The 17078-nt window shown below is 46.0% G+C and overlaps 1 protein-coding gene across 30 annotated transcripts in view; it reads right to left on the reverse strand.

Moving 5' to 3' along the window:
* The window catches only part of TANC2 (tetratricopeptide repeat, ankyrin repeat and coiled-coil containing 2), a 365101-nt gene that overhangs the window by 8277 nt on the left and 339746 nt on the right, over positions 1-17078 (reverse strand). For 17 of the 30 annotated variants that reach the window (XM_084984071.1, XM_021068130.2, XM_021068127.2 and 14 more), the window contains 8 exons: positions 15352-15485; positions 14301-14424; positions 8275-8450; positions 7861-7993; positions 7280-7309; positions 6351-6442; positions 4299-4445; positions 881-981 (listed from right to left, as the gene is read on the reverse strand). In XM_084984071.1, the coding sequence (XP_084840197.1) occupies positions 881-981; positions 4299-4445; positions 6351-6442; positions 7280-7309; positions 7861-7993; positions 8275-8450; positions 14301-14424; positions 15352-15485 (937 nt within the window). The remainder of the gene's footprint in view (positions 1-880; positions 982-4298; positions 4446-6350; positions 6443-7279; positions 7310-7860; positions 7994-8274; positions 8451-14300; positions 14425-15351; positions 15486-17078) is intronic. The other 13 variants (XM_021068131.2, XM_084984070.1, XM_021068124.2 and 10 more) reach the window with 3 other exon arrangements.

The raw sequence follows: 17078 nt of genomic DNA on the forward strand, positions 1-17078 counted from the left end.
AATAAACCAAGGGGAGAGAGAATTGGATGGTCAAGCATCTATCAGAAATCTGGTACCCCAGCTAGTGAAGACCAAGATCACCGCCACCATCACCCCTGGCCTTTAACCTGGCTTTGCTTTTCAGGACCACATCCCTATCTGGCCACAGCAGTGAACTGGAAGCAGTTCTTTCACAGACAGTTTGGGAGAAGGGCCGGGCCCTGGGCAGGAGGCATCAAGGACAATGACAAGTTATCTAAAGATCACTGATGGCAGTTTCTAGGTCTTTCTGGGGATTTTCCTGCCCACTGGCCAAACTCTAGCAGATGGGGGCACTGGGCCCTTGCAATCCTGGCAGCAGGACCTCCTGTCTCCAAGCGCGTGTGGTGTGGTGCTGGAGGGGCGGGTAGGTGAGGTGAGTTTTGATGCCACCAGACTTGAGGAGAGCCCCAGAAGGAAGACGAAACGATCCAGGGATTCCCCAAATGCCAATAAGAAAAGAAAGAGGAGCCTGCCGTATGTGACCCATCTTACTTTTCCCCCTAAGAGGTGTGGGAGGATATTTTGCTTAAGCGACCTCTTCTTAAGTCACTGGGGTATCTTTAGGCTGCCTGCTTTGGGAGTTAAAAGTGACTCAGATACGGCAGAGACTTCCTGGAAGAAGGTGCCATTCTCCAACAATGCAAAGACATTTTTCTCCCAAAGCAAAATGCTCTAGATCTCCAGAGCCCTGAAGACCTGCATGACATACTGTGCTATGGAAGCCATCCCCAAAGCCTGGCCCTGAAAGTCCTCAGGGACAGACAGTTGGGTACACAGGCCCCAGGAGGGCCTACACTGCTTGGCCAGATTTTCAGAAAAGAGACCTCTTGCTTCTCACCCTCTCTCTCTCTCTCCTCACCTGCTGCTGCGTTTTGCCCTTGCTCTTGCATAGTAAGCTTCATAAGATTTCGGTTTCAGCTCCAGGGCCTTAGTAGCAAATTCCTCCGCCATTCCAAAATCCTGTCATTACAATAGGTGTGCAAATGAGTCATTGAAGAGATATGGAAAATAGACAGCTTGGGAATAAAACAGATTACAGGTACATTTCGTTGACATTTATGGACGGAACACCTGGGAATCTCGACATGGCTGGCACGGCTCTAGCCACGAGGCTGAGACTGAAAGTTCCTTCTGCCTTTTGCCCTGTGTGGCCCTGTAATGGCTCATGGGAATTTATCTGCCCAGAAGTATGACAATATGTCTAATTTGCCCTCTTTCTGCCTTCCTAACCAAGATCATTCAAGCCCAGAAGCCAAAGGTCAACCCAATGAAGCTCCTGAAGTTGGAAACCTGAACTCTCGTTGAACAAGCATGTATGAGGCAGCCTGCATGTCGATGCCACACAGGGTCCCTCATGCTGCTCCCCTCTTCCTGCCGCAACACCCACTACTCCTTGGCTTTGAAGGGATGAGAGAAATCCAGGAAGATGGGGTCTGTGTGAAAAAGAAGTGACTGGCTATGGGGACTGGGTAGAGCAGGGACATGAGACAGACATGGGTTCAGTTCTCTGCTCTGCTTTGTAACCCCCTGGAGCGTGCTATGTGTTCTTGGCTATGTGCCCACCTTGCAGGTAGGATTAAGAGCAAAACAGCATTTGAGGGAGTTCCTGTTGTGGCTCATGGGTAATGAACCCGGCTAGTATCCATGAAGACGTGGGTTCGATCCCTGGCCTCACTCAGTGGGTTAAAGATCTGGCATAGGTTGAAGATGCGGCTCGGATCCCTCATTGCTGTGGCTGTGCCGTAGGACAGCGGCTGCAGTTCCAATTAGACCCCTAGCCTGGAAACTTCCATAGGCCATGGGTGCTGCCCTAAAAAGCAAAAAAAAAAAAAAAAAAGAAAGATCAATAAGGTATTTGAAAGCCCCATACACATGGCATGTAGGAGATGCTCAATGAATGGTAGTTTCCTTTCCATTTCATAGAGGCTTCTCCGGCCTGCGCCATCTCTTAACTTGTTCCTTACTTAGGAAACACAATTAAAAAAAAAAAAATAATAGGAAGTTTCCCGGTGGCTCAGCAGGTAAAGATCTGGCATTATCACTGCTATGGCACAGGTTCCATCCCTGGCCTGGAACTTCCACATGCCCCAGGTGCAGCCAAAAAAAAAATTTAACAGGGAAGCGAAAGGGGCAGGTTTTCTCCTCTTTTAATGTCAAAGCCATAGCACCGCACAGTAGCCTCTAGTACATCAAACATCAATCAATAGGTAAGTGAGTTTAGGAGTTCCCGACGTGGCTCAGCAGAAATGAATCTGACTAGCATCCATGAGGATGCAGGTTCGATCCCTGGCCTTGCTCAGTGGGTTAAGGATCTGGCGTTGCCAGTGAGCTATGTATAGGTTGCAGACACGATTCAGATCTAACACTGCTGTGGTGTAGGCCAGTGGCTACAGCTCTGATTAGACCCCCAGCCTGGGAACCTCCACAGGCAGCGGGTGTGGCCCTAAAAAGATAAAAAAAAAAAATTCAGAAGACTGTATTTAAAACAATAATAAATAAAACCAGAGAGAACCCTAGCTGTGACTGGGGCCTGTGGTGTCACCTTATCTCTTTCTTTTTTTTTGGCCGTGCCCTCAGCATGCAGAAGTTCCTGGGCCAGGGACTGAACCCACGCCACAGCTGTAACCAGAGCTATCGCAGTGATAACACTGGATCTTTAACCTACTGAACCATGAGGGACCTCTGTGTTGCCTTGTGTGGATCACTGAGGCTCCCGGGAGGAACATGGCCCCATCTGTCCTTGTTCTGAGAAGCCCTGGGAACAGAAACCACGGGAACAAAGCCATGGTTTTCAAGACACCCTTACATACTAAGCGAATGGGGAAGGCTGTCTCTTCTTTTAACGTCAAGGTCATAGCTCTACAGAGTAACCTCTAGTTAAACTTGTGATTTCTAAGGCTGAACGAAGGCACTGACGTGGAGGTAAAAATGAAAAAAAAAAAAAAATTAATGGGCAATTTTCTACTGAAGATGATACACTTGAGGTCCTGGATGTGATGAACTGTTTCTGATCAAATGTTGAGCTAGAGAGAAAGTATTCCATCTTATAGGACCATCTTCCAGCTCTCCTGTTCTCAACCTTACCCTAGAAGTTTTTCTTTTGGGACAATCTTAATTTCTGGGAAGAGAGAGTATTTTTGAGAAGCAGATTATTTGTTCGGCAAAAAGGAAGCCAGTAGATTGGCAGCAGCTTCAGAGCTTTATCTCATTCTCACTAGCTGGCATGGCAGGAGACCCCTGTGGCTGCTCCTTCTGTGTCACATGAAGAACCTCGCTGCTGTCCCCGAGAACCTCTCCCACGTCCCCACTCTCCTCAGCACCCGGGAAACTCGCAGGGCCTCACTGTGCCCTCTGAGACACCCAAGTCTATTTATCAGGGCTCTTTTCATTGTCGGGTTTTAGATGGATGACATGAAGGTCATTTTGCTAGAACCGAGAGCAGATCTCTTGCTACTGAGGCCGAAAGGTCACCTCTGTGCACCTGAGTTCTTTATCCCTTTATTCAGATGTTCCTGTTTGGCTTAGGTTATTTTTAACTCCTGAGGAACCATGGACAGGCTGGTGGATGTCAGAGGTTCCTGACATGATCCCGGCTATTCCCAGGATCTGAGTGAGGGTTCCTGGCCCAGGAGTATCTGCATGTCAAGAGAGCGGTGGCTGAGGGCAGCAGAGACTGTATCTGCAAGGTAGGCAGGAAGGACCAAGGACTATCTGGTGGATAATAAAGGACCGGGGAGGGTTCCAAGACTCTCTCTGCGACAAGAAGAGACATGGCACGTTAGAATAAAAAGATGAGGAACAATGTGAAAAGTTTAAGATTAGCCTCAGAAATTAAACCTTGAAGTCCATGGTCCTGAGCCCTCTTTCCAGCCCTTCCTTGGATGACTAGGGGGTCTCCCAGAAAGGAAGGGAATGACTAAAATCTGTATCTAATTGCAACTGAAATTCTAGTGACCACTGCTCTCCCATTTTCCCAAAGACCAGAAAACTGACTTGGGGGCTGGGAGCAGGTTGAGGGGTTTCCAATCACTTTCAGTGGCAATTACGAACATTCAGAAAGCTACAGCGTGCCTGCAGGATTAACTTTTTGATAGTCTGAGATACAGATCGTACTTAGACTTGTTTTCTTTCAAATTGCAAATGTCAGTGCTCTGTGAAGGACAACCAAGTTCCAAATGGGGCAGACAAGGATTTCAGGGGCCTGGTAAAAGCCAGTGCATGACAGGGACCGTCAGCTGCCAGGAGTGCAGGCAGGAGCTGGGATGCAAGGGACTTACGTTCATTTTCCTGCGACATCGAGAGAGGTTGAGGAGGAGAGACACCTTTAATTCCCGGAAGGTTTTCAAGTCCTCGCCAAACCCTTCTCTAGGGAATTTCTTCAGAGCGTACTGGTAGCGCTGGGCGGCTTCCTTTACTTTACCTTTCTAATGGGAGAGATGGCAAATTTTACACAGTTGGTCTGCTGAGCAGCGGAGGAAGTCTGTTCCCCTGCCCTTGCTCCCTGCCAGTTACCACTAAGGGGTAGCCCCCCCCAGACGCCAGCCCTGAGGGTCACAGCAGAAGGGTCCTGTCTTCGGGCGGGAAAGGCGCGGCCAAGCGGCTTCCCAAGACACAAGCCGGAGAAACAAAGCCTTGGTGAATGACAGGCCTGGGGCCCCAGCTTCCCAACTGGATTCCCGAGGGATTGACCTGGTTTGTTTCAAAGGAGCTTGTTCTTGACCTGATCTCCCTGGGACGCATATCATTTCCTTGTCCCAACCACTCCAAAGGGATTACTACTTCTTTAGGCTGGGCTTCTTCGGAAAACTCTTTTTGGAAGAGTGGACTCTTGCCAGTCCTCTACAAGAGGCCACTCTCTTCCTCACAAAGGGTGTGGGAGCTAAAACAGTCTAGCTGTTGCCTCCTTAATCTCATGGAATAAAATAATATCAATGAGTCTTCCCTTGTTTTTAGAAAAGACCTGGGGTAGGGTGGTGGTAAAGAAGAGACATTCAGAATTTGTGAGTCCATCTGATTAGGCAGGAGGGATTTTCCGAGATGAAGTAATAAATCTATGATCCACCTAGACCTGGTCTCTGGCTTCTAGGCAGGTCTCTAGTTCAGGGGCCTGGAACTTTTCTTACATTTTCCATCTGAAAATCTACAGGCTGAACCCAGAATGGTGCAGGAGGCATCTCCCATTCTGCTAACTCATCTCTACCCACTCCAATCCTGCCGTATCACTGGTTCCAACCAGGGACCTGATTTTTCTCTTAGATCCTTTCACCAAGGGTAGACTTGGAGTCTTCCATGGCAGGATTCTGAGTAGGATCAGGAGTAGCTCTGCTATTCTCATTAGACGTAGGACTCCATGTCTTAGAATGCCAGAAGTTATGTTAGGAGCGGGGTTTAGATTCTTGGCAGCAGTACCGCTCTCAAGCCCATACACAGGACCCAGAGAGTCCTTCTTTAGAGTCATGTGAAATCACGGTTGGGTCAGAGGTCAAGTTTCCCAGAGACTTAAAGTGTCCCAGGTTATTAGGACTCTCACTCAAAGGGTCCTCAGGGGGTACAGCTCTGCTCCCAGGAACCCCGTGCACTCCCTTCACAAAGCGGAACTACTGTGCCTCACAGTCACTGCCTGGTCTCTGGGCCTGGGCGTGTCTCCGTGATGCCCACTGCCCAAAGCCGGGACAGATCTGTATTTATCTTTAGGAGAAAAAGGTTCAGCCGATCTCCACACAGTGACACAATAATGCTGACATGGAAAGTTCTTAAGGGCTTTCCCACAGCCCACGGGAGTTTGTGTGTTTAGGGTCTGGGGCTCTCAGCTTGAACTGCGACTACAGGACGACGCCATACGTTCTTATGGTCATTCAGGGACTGACTTCAAGTCAATCTTAGAACTGCTGTTTGTTTCCTTTTCATACTCAGGGATGCCAGTCTATTGTTACTACAGACTTTTAAATCTCTCTATATGAAACTGAAAACCTAAGATCAAAGCCTCTTTACCATAGCCTGGAAATATCTATGCCACGTCATTTTTCTTCTACTTGACGTGTGGTTTCCAGGCTCCAAGGAACAGAGTCCATGTAGAATCCATGTAACTGCCCATTAGGTAAAAACCAGGTCTCTGGGCTGGTCACCTGCAGGCTCATGTCAGCTACTCTTGCTCTCTTGTTGAGAAAGCAAAAACCTGGAATCCCCAACTTATGGGCCCAGCCCCATGGGCAGGCATTCCCCCTTCGCCTCTAGACCCAAGGGTGAGGTGCGTCAAGACTCTGGCAGACGCTACGTGTAGGAACGGTGCGCGGTGGTTCTGCGGAAGCACTGTTCCTGCCTCCCCTCACCTTGTAGAACATGTCCCCCTCTTCCATCAGCTTGCTCAGCAGGATGATCATGATGTCTGGTTTGGAGGTGGCCATCGCCCACGTGGCTGGACCTGTAGTGTACAGGATGCATGATGGGTAAAAAACTCATACAATGTAAGGGTGGTAGGAAGCTGGGTGAAAAAAACACCCTGGGGGGGTTTCTGCTGAGAGAACAACTTGCTCCACAACAATTTCCTCATCGTTTAGAGCTGGGAGTGTCTCAGGGACTCCCACTGCCAAGAAGCTGCGTTGGATCTGTATTCACCTTAAAATAAGAATATCTGAACTGTATGAGTGTGCACCATCGGAGGGCAGCAAAGCCTGCGTGTTGTATTTGGGCAGGCAAGAGCTTGGTCTGGGGTTATTTTAAATAAAGAAATTGGGAGAAAGGGTTGACATTAAATGTCACCGTAAGGTTTTAAAAATCCAAAGAGGGTAATTTACTTCCGAATCTGGGCCTCAAAACCCCCAGCTGTGTAGTTTCTGAATTTTTAAATATGTACTTTGCAGAAGGGAAACCTATGAAAGACTAAAGTCTCCCTTATTTGCAAGTATCAAAAAAAGGACTCCTGGGTTCACGCTGAACCGGGAGCACAGTTCCAATGTCACCGTTCCAGTGTGAAACAAGCCAACGTGACTGAGGACTATTTTACCCACAAAGGAAAAGAAAAGGTTAACTCAGATTAGTTTACAGATGCCTGAATTATTGACCAACTATGCTTTTCAGGGTTAGTTATCCAAAGCTCAAGTTATTCTCTACAACAGTCATTAAAAAAAATCTTCTTTTAAGGTGAAGTAAATTAAAAGATTAGAGGTGGAGGGAACTCATGCAGGCTAAATCAAAGAGGAGAAGGCAAAGCTGACCAAGCCATCAGACCACGCCTGATGCTGACAGCGGTGAAATATACCTCGTGGGCGACTCGGTAACGTCTGACAACCTTCAAAGAAAGGAGAAAACAAAAAGTTGTAGGAGAGGAAAAAAAAATGGATGAAGGTGAAAAAAAAAAAAAAAAAAAAAAAAAAGAAGGAAAAAGCAGCAGTGAGAAGGCAGGCAGCAAAAAAGCCAGCATATCAGCCAACCCTTGTCTACAGGTCTGGGATGGGGGAGCGGATGGGTCGGCAGCAGCAGGGACTCAGAGTCTGAAGCACATACAGAGCAAGGGAAAGCGGAGGCTCACGGCAGTGCAGGGATCCAGGATGCTCGGGGCGGGGCTGCTACAGAGGCAGCAGCACTGAGACGTGCTTATAGTCAGAGCAGCCTCCTGGCTAAGGCTCCTAGGGGCATGGCAGGAAACCGTGATTTGGGGTAGTATAGACCATGGCTCAGGTGGTGTTTTCTCTGGGCCAAGAGTCTGTTCACTTGGACGATAACTGGGCCGGGGCCGAGGGGAAACTATACACATTCACACCAAACACCCAGGGCGGCCAGACCACTGGACCAGTCTGGCCCCTGGGCACAGATGGCCAGCACCTTCTTCCTTGCTCCTACCTATCTTGGCTCCTTTCTTTAGAAGAGTGACAACCACAGAGGTGTTCCGGCAACCCACTGCCCTATCCAAAGGGCGCATTCCGCTGTAGTCGACATGCTCGATCATGGCCCCGTGATCCACCAGGAACTGGACCTAGGACACAGACCAAGAGAGCCTTAGCACAGGTGTCATGGCGGCTCAGCACGGCTCCACTCAGGGCTCTGGCTGCTGTGGGTTTGAACCAGGCTGGGCGGCCACATATTCCAGGCCATATCTATATTCTTGGTCTTTGTGAATGGTATTGTGAATATTTCTGTCCTGGCGCAAGTACAGATCTGGAGGCCTTATATCAGGAGTCACAAACCGAAGATAACACTGTGGATGGAGCACCTTCCCTCTTCTGACCACCCTGAGGCTTGGTTAAAGGCACTCACCACCTCAGCATCACCGTAGAAAGCGGCCAGATCCAGTGGGGTGCGGCCATTCTTGTCAGCATGGTCTGTGGCAGCTCCGTTATCTACCAGAGAACGGACGACTGAGAGATGACCCTTCAAACAAGCCCAGCTGAGGGCCGTCAATCCTTCTTTGTCCATGAGAGCAATGGAGGCGCCTACAAGAGCAAGCAGAACACCAGGCTGAGCAAACATGAAAAACATGGAAATGCACAGCAGGAAGGAAAGCTGGTATTTAAGGTGTACATTCAGCCAAAGCACAGCTTTTGTTTCTGATATGTAAGTTACCCTTGATAAAACTGTTAAAAAAACCCTGATCCTACAAGCTGTCGATAGAAGAGAGTCTAGCTCTTTTACTGGGTGTCCTAGGTTCTGTACACTCTATCCCCAAGCTTACTTTTTTTTTAATATAATTATTTTTATTTTGTTTCATTATAGCTGGTTTACAGCGTTCTGTCAATTTTCTACTGTACAGCATGGTGACGCAGTTACACATGTATAGATTCTTTTTTCTCACATTATCATGCTCCATCATAAGTGACCAGGGATAGTTCCCAGTGCTATACAGCAGGATCTCATTGCTTATCCATTCCAAAGGCAAGAGTCTGCATCTATTAACCCAAAGTTCCCAATCCATCCCGCTTCATCACCCTCCCCCCTGGCAACCACTAGTCTGTTCTCCAAGTTCATGATTTTCTTTTCTGTGGAAAGGTTCATTAGTGCCATGTATTAGATTCCAAGATATGAGTGATATCATATAGTATGTCTTTCTCTTTCTGACTTAACTTCACTCAGTATGAGAGTCTCTAGTTCCAGTCATGTTGCTGCAAATGGCATTATTTCGTTTTTTTTTTTTATGGCTGAGTAGTATTCCATTGTGTATATATACCACATCTTCCTAATCCAATCATCTGTTGATGGACATGTAGGTTGGTTTCCATGTCTTGGCTATTGTGAATAGTGCTTCAATGAACATGACGGTGCATGTGTCTTTTTCAAGGAAAGTTTTGTCTGGATACATGCCCAAGAGTGGGATTGCTGGGTCATATATGGCAATTCTACGTATAGTTTTCTAAGGTACCTCCATAGTGGCTGTACCAGCTTACATTCCCAGCAACAGTGAGGAGGGTTCCCCTTTCTCCAGACCCCCTCCAGCATTTGTTATTTGTGGACTTACTAATGATGGCCGTTCTGACTGGTGTGAGGTGGTATCTCATGGTAGTTTTGATTTGCATTTCTCTAATACTCAGTGATGTTGAGCATTTTTTCATGTGCTTGTTGGCCATCTGTATATCTTCTTTGGAGAAATGTCTATTCAGGTCTTTTGCCTATTTTTCAATTGGGTTGTTGGATTTTTTTTTTTTTTTTTTGGTTTTTAGGGCCGCACTTGCAGCATATGGAGGTTCCCAGGCTAGGGGTCCAATCGGAGCTATAGCTGCCAGCCTACACCACAGCCATAGCAATGTGGGATCTGAGCTGCATCTTCGACCTACACCACAGCTCACGGCAACGCCAGATCCTTAACCCACTGAGGGAGGCCAGGGATCGAACCTACAACCTCATGGTTCCCAGTCAGATTCCGCTGCGTCACAACAGGAACTCCTGGGTTGTTGGCTTTTTTGCTGTCCCAAGCTTTCTATCTTTGAGTTTCATTACTTCCCTGTGAGAATCCTCTACTTTGGCCAAAACGGATGTGCTCACTGCCTCTAGAATCTCCCACGAGTATTCCTGTCTCCTCACTTCCAGTGATGGTGCACCCGCGTGTGGACACCTCTTTTTTTCCCCATGACTTGTCTCATGTCTACCTGTTCTCTAGGAACGATGGCAAACCTCCGACTCCATGATGCTTTACCCAGTTCACTGTGACTTCACCTCGAATCTGCTTAACATATGGCACCTTATTCTGTTATTAACCCTTTTTTAAAAAATATATCCCACTTATGTAATAAATTCTCAGTGAATATTTTCTGAACTCAGCTCAAGTCTTCAATTTATAGCAGTGTAATCTCCTTGAGAGAGTCTCATAAAATAGGGATCTCGGAACACGTTTATCCCTGACGACAGGGCACCAGGCCACGTTCTCGCCCCCTTAGAATGTGAGGGAAACAGACGCATGGGGAGAACCTGAACCCAGGCCAGAAAGGAACTAAGAGTGTAATTAACTAGTCAGCCTTTCACAACCCATCCCCACTCTCTTAGCCTATTTTATATTCTGCATCTTCTTCCCTTCAACATTTCTATTTTCGTCTGAAAGGAACAGCACACTTGACATACTGGTTTGTAATTAGTCTAAAATTCAATAAACATTTGGTTCTTAGCCTAGATGATAAGTGCTTAGATGGCAAAGATGCCGTCATTCCCTCGCTAGTTTTGAAGAGTACCTAAGACGATTTTTTTCCACACAGCTGGCATGTCATACTAACTAAATTAGAGATCAATTTGCTGCACACACAGTACCCTTTCCAGGTTGCCTCCTCAGCTGCACAAGAGTCAGATGTCAGATGAAGCTTAGAACCTGCCACAGCCAGGCTCTGGGGCTCCTCAGCAGTTATGTGGCCCATCATTTCCATATCCTGTCAGAGAGGATGAAGGGCTAACCCTGATGAGATCCATCTATGTACTGGGTTATCTTTTCACAGTGGTGTAGTTGGCAACTAAAACACTGCCTCTGACATGGAAAGAAGCTGAATATGGGACAGAATCTAAGGCGTTTTCTCAGATGCACAATCTATAAATTCCCTGGACAGCGTCTCCGGTGGTGGAAAAAGCAGGATAAGAAGGTTCTGGATGTATGCTACAGAGGAACTGATTTTACAAAGAAGAGGGAAGCTGGAATTTAGGAAATTAAAAGGAGATACATATGAATAAATCCATATATTTGATTTACTCCGAAATTCCAATTTGAAATCTTCTTTCTTTTCTTCTGCTGGGAGTTAATGGAATCCCAGTTCTTTCAACCATCCATTTTAGAATTCTGGAGTGTTCTTTAACTCATCTAGCCTTTTTGTGTCCTACATGTAATCAACCTTTATATCCAAAATCTTTTTTCGCACTTGGCCCTTCGGTTCTATGCTCACAGCTACTGCACCTGGATGAAGCCTCACCTCTCATCTGCTCTATGATGATGGCTTCCTGTTGATCCCCCACTATAATCCCTTCATCAACTCTACTCTTCATGCTACTGCCAGAGTGATTTTTTTTTTTAAAGCATAACTCTGGCGTCGATTCCCTTTTTAAAAATCTTGAAAGGCTCCCTATTGCCTTGAGAGAAGTCCAAACTCTTTTAATCTGTTCCTTTTCAATTTCTTTCGACATAACGTTTCCAATTTTATTTCCCAAAGGTCCTCGTGTATGTCACTGGACCACTAGCCTACTTCCCCAAATCCGATGTGCATTTTCCCTCCTCTCTGGCCTTTCTTTAACATTACTTCCTCTTCCTGAACAGAGAACTTTTTTCCTATTCAAATTTCAAAGTCTGTCCTGTTCTAACTCAAATACCTTTATCAGAGCACTTAGGATTCTCTGCCCTTTAAAGTAGTTTCTTATCTATGTTTCGTTCCTTCCTTGCCAGATTATAGACCCTTTGAAGACAAAGATTATAATACATTAGTTTGAAAAATCACTCACAGTTCCTAGCACAGTGTTTTGCAATAATGTAGGCTAAATAACCATTTGTAGAATTTGTTGAATTAGTGAAAGTCTCCGATTTAAGTGTGGAAAAACAAAACAGAAGGCTGGAATGTCTGCAGTATAAGGAGACCAAATCTCTGGAATCTGTACCTGATGAGCTTGTACTGGCACCACAGACACTGTGCAGTTATCTCAAGCTTATCAGTGGCTGAAGGGGTTTGCCTTTTCTAGCAGACTCCGCAGTTCTGGGGCATGTACGCCTGCCAGGTCTTATCCTGAGAATCTAGGCACAGCCCCCTTGCTCCCCCAGCCCCCTCTTCGCAGAGGTAAGGACAGAGATCATGAAACCAGGTTTTTTTGATGGCTTGTCCTGGGGAAGCAAGAATCTCTTTGCTCACTGGGAGAACAGTTCTCTGATTCTGACCCAGTTTTGTGAGTCTGAAGTTGTGGAAACAAACCTTTGAACGAGAGAGAGCAAAAGATCCAATAAGTTTCCTACTGAGCTGCAGTTTGAAATCTTAGACGATACCTTGTCTTCTTCCTATCTCAACTGCCCTTCAGCTGCTCTGGCCTGGGCATGATTCTTTAGGAGCTTGGTTTTCTCAATGTGCATATGGTGGTGGATATTAATTATAGATGATCAAGCCAGTTTACCAACAGGGGAGAATAACTGGAATGGAGTCAAGGCTTGTCACAGCCACACTACCTTCCTCCTTGTCTTTTTTTGTTTGTTTGTTTTTTAAGGGCCACACTAGGCTTGGAGTGGAATTGGAGCTGCAGCTGCTGGTCTACGCCACAGACATAGCAATGCAGGATCTGAGCTGTGTCTACAAACCACACCACAGCTCACAGCAACGCCGGATCCCTAACCCACTGAGCAAGGCCAGGGACCAAACCTGAATCCTGATGGATGCGAGTATGGTTCATTACTGCTGTGCCACAACAGGAACTTTCCACATAACCTTCTGCTTCATGTAAATGCTCAAGCTCCACTAGGTGGTACTACAGAGTCATCAGTGACTCGAGTTTTTTCTCCGAGAGAGGGCCACCATCACTCACCACTGTTCTGCACAAGTGACTGAGGTCTTAGCAATTGAAAAGAGCCTGGTATACTTTTTTTTTTTTTTTTTTTTCCACACACCTTCAGTATATGGAAGTTCCTAGGCTAGGGATCGAATTGGAGCTGCAGCTGCTGGCCAAAGCCACAGCCTTAGCAATGCCAGATCTGCGCTACATCTGTGACTTACACTGAAGCCATGGCAATGCTGGATCCGTAACCTGCTGAGCCATGACAGGAACTGGAATGCTTCTGCTAGTGTGACCACAGTCTTCTTTAACTTATTTCCCATTCGCCAGGGATATGTGAATATTGGTAACTGTCAAAAGGTATTCATTACAATAGGAGGATAACAATATCCTGATTCCTCACATAGACGGTCCCACTGTCAACAATCATTTCAACCTTCATTTGCCACCTTCAGACACAAGAAAACTATTAGTTGTTCAGGGTAACAAAAGAATTGAATAAAATCAAAATACAATCCCTGGAAGATGAACATTTATTGAATGAACATTAAAAAAACCAAAGTTTGGAGATTACTGATTTGAATTAAAGAGCTTAGATGATGTAAATTTGATTAGGATACCAAAAATCCCCTAAGCCATAAAGAAACAGAATGTCAGGAGTTCCCATCGTGGTGCAGCAGAAACGAATCCGACTACTGTCCATGAGGATGCAGGTTTGATCCCTGCCCTCACTCAGTGGGTTGCGGGATCCAGAACTGTGGTGTAGGTCGCAGACTCGGCGGGGATCCCACATTGCTGTGGCTGTGGTGTAGGCTGGTAGCTGTAGCTCCAATTCGACCCCTAACCTGGAAATCTCCATATGCTGTGAGTGCGGCCCTAAAAAAAAAAAAAAGAAAAAAAGAAATAGGGAATGTCAGAATTATAAGAGTTTCACTGTCTATGAGAACAGGGAAGACAGACTTTCATTTTCTAACCAACTGGATTAACGATCTCCATTCTTTTTTTTTTTTTTGTCTTTTGTCTTTTTAGGGTCATATGGAAGTTCTCCGGTTAGGGGTCAAATCGGAGCTATAGCTGCTGGCCTACACCACAGCCACAGCAATGCAGGATCCGAGCCATGTCTGTGACCTACACCAGAGCTCATGGCAACATTGGATCCTTAATCCACTGAGCGAGGCCAGGGATCGAACCTGCAACCTCATGATTCCTAGTCGGGTTTGGTAACCACTGCGCCACGACGGGAACTCCACGATCTCCATCCTTAACACCTCTTGGAATCCATCACTGGAAATGATGAGTTCCTTGGGTTATCATGGGCAGGGACCACTGAGCTCTGGCCTCCTGGGACTGACCTTGTGCAAGGAGGAAGTCCACAGTTCCTAGATGGCCTTCGGAAGCCGCCATCATCAGGGGAGTGCGGCCCTGCTTGTCCGCCATGTTGACGTCAGCTCCGTGGGTGAGTAAAAGATCAACAATCTGCAAGTGCAGAGAAACAGGGACCCATCAGCCAGGAGGAGCTGCTGAGCAGGCACTCGCACGCCGTCCCCCACACTGTGTGAACTCCGCAGAGCAGCGTCACCTGTAACACAACTTCCTACTGCGAGAAGCCCCTCTAGTTCCTGCTAGTCTAGGACCAAGGGATTTGGTCTCTGACTCTCCTGGGAACAGCCAAGGGAGGAGAACTCAACTCTAAACTGACTCCGCCACGAAGTAAAAGAATGTAAGATAACAATGGACAAGATGTAGACCAAACAATCCCACAATGGAAATGCCAACACAAGTCACTCCCTTTGTTAGTGCCATTTTATTGACCTCCGGGGGTTGCAAACCTGCCTGCAGTGAATACGTAGGATGGAACAGAATAAAGCACCTCCGACAGCGCTTAGTGCTGTTTGGCTCCTAGGACTTTTTCTCTACTCAAATATTTTCAAAGATTATAAGCCATATGCTTTCTCCTCCATCCTAAGTGTATAAACAAGCATTTATCCAGAATCCAAACACCTGGGAAGATCACGTAACTAGAATGTACATACACCACACTTTGTTTTTGCAAGTCTGAGGCACCTGCAAGTAAGTGACTAGCAGGGATCTGTTGAGGTGTGAGCCTTCCAGAGAACCTGTGGACGCTGTGATGGGTGAGAAGGAAGTCACTACACAACCAGGCCCAAAGCGGCTAGACCATCTATACAATACAGATCATCATGATGATTTTGAATGTTAACTTTGTGACATATTCTCAATTAACCAGACTATTAATAACAGAGGCCCAGCTCCTCAAACTCAATGACTGCTGGGTAACCCAAATTTGTGATTTTTTTTTTTTTTTTTTTTGCTCTCTGCTTCAGAAGTTCCCACCTAGAACTCACCCCTGCCTGGGGGACTGCGAGCAGCTTCCCTGCTTACCTGCCAGTGGCCCTGGCGCACAGTGCTGAACAGGGGTACTGCCCCTCGGCGGTTTGGCTGGGCCACTGCTGCCCCTTGTTCCAAGAGCAGACGACACACCTCCAGTTTGCCCCTTCCGGCAGCAGCTGTCAGGGCTAGGGGCAGAGAGCACAGAGTGAGGACAGGTCGTCTGGTCCTCTCCAGCCCTCTGTGCTAAGCATGGCAGCATGCCTGTGTTTGATTAATGTAATTGCTACTTTACCTCCAAGAATGATGGTTTTGGCTACTTTTGCCTTGAAGGAAATTTTCAAAGAAAAATAATGAATAAAATCACATTTACAATATATGGAAACAATTATAATAAAAAATGCATTGAAAAATCACCCTTAATCAAACTTACTTGGGTTCATTTTTCCTACCCAGACTGTCTTCTCTGCTTTTGACCTACCTCTTTTTTGGTACCTTTCCTCATCTACAAACCTTTCACTGGTCTATGCATGGGTAAGAATGTAGAAAGATGGGTCTGTGCAGAGTAAGGCCTTTCTTAGAGGCAGCTAGGAACCATCTCTGGCCAACCTCTACTCCTGGACCCTTAAACTCAAAGAACCAAAGTCAGAGCTTTGGCGGCAGTTTTCATTCTTTTTCATTAGTTCGAGTACACGTGCAATCATTTTTATATGAGGGTCAGAACCATTCAAGGTCATAGTCTTAAAGATGAGAGAAGACATGTGACAAAGGCTCTTTTCTCCTGAATATAGAATAACAGAGTCATAGATAAAAGATAGCTAGCGTGAGTATAAGGGGCACACACAGCAGGGAGAAACGGAAGTAAACATTCTTCTTTTTGTGCAACTGTCCATTGTTTACGATCCTTGATACAGTGGAGAGTCTAAGAGTGCTTCTTTTCTCCTCTGAGCACAATTTCAGTAACAGGAAGAGGAATTGTCGATATACTTTCTACTAAGTCCACATCTGAAAAAAACATATGTCTCCTTTAACCAGGAATCTCAAACGCATAGGCTTAGTATTTTAAATGGATGAGAGCAGGGAAGATGGAACAATAGTTAGAAGATGGCAAGAGTTATGTTTTTAAAGAAGTAGGATGGAAAACTGTTCTCACACAGACTTGAAAAGCTGATGTGGCAGTGAGCAGGTCCCTCCAATGACAAATCAGAAGAAGAGAATATTCGGCAGGTGCAGTTAAAATTTCAGTTTGCAAATGCTGGTAACTAATCAGGGAAGCAATTGAAATTCAAATCAAAGGGTCACTTGTAATTTTTTTTTTCATTTAAGTGCAAATGATGGCATTTTGTCTTTGGGCTCCGCCAAATTTATCCACAACTGACTCAGGCAAAACCAACGCTACCTGTAATTTCCACTAAGATAAACCTTCAAAGTAATCTTTTCCTTCCTCAAGGATAAAAAGGGCTTATAAAGGAAAATGTGACCCTTTTAGAAGATATATTCACTCCTAAACTAGAGTTTAGTTTGTAAGTCTACATGCCTTACCTCACGTGTACTGTTTTATTTGGATCTTTTAACATAGGCATTTCTGTCCTGTTTCTCACCAAAGGGCAGAGGCTTCATCTTCTCTGAGGGGAGGGGCGTTTCCGAGCTCTGAATGGATAAGTTATCGGTGTTGATGGGTCTGACTATTCACCTGACGAAGAAGTTTTGTCTCCTGTTTTCTAAATCAAAATGATCCCCTCCCCCAATTTCCTACTTCTAATAATTCAGGAAAAAAATTT

The sequence above is a fragment of the Sus scrofa genome, chromosome 12 (genome assembly GCF_054392235.1).
Source record: "Sus scrofa isolate SSC_HxYL_T2T_F1_AM1 chromosome 12, Sscrofa_HxYL_maternal_Yorkshire_Landrace_v2.0, whole genome shotgun sequence".
NCBI lineage: Eukaryota > Metazoa > Chordata > Mammalia > Artiodactyla > Suidae > Sus > Sus scrofa.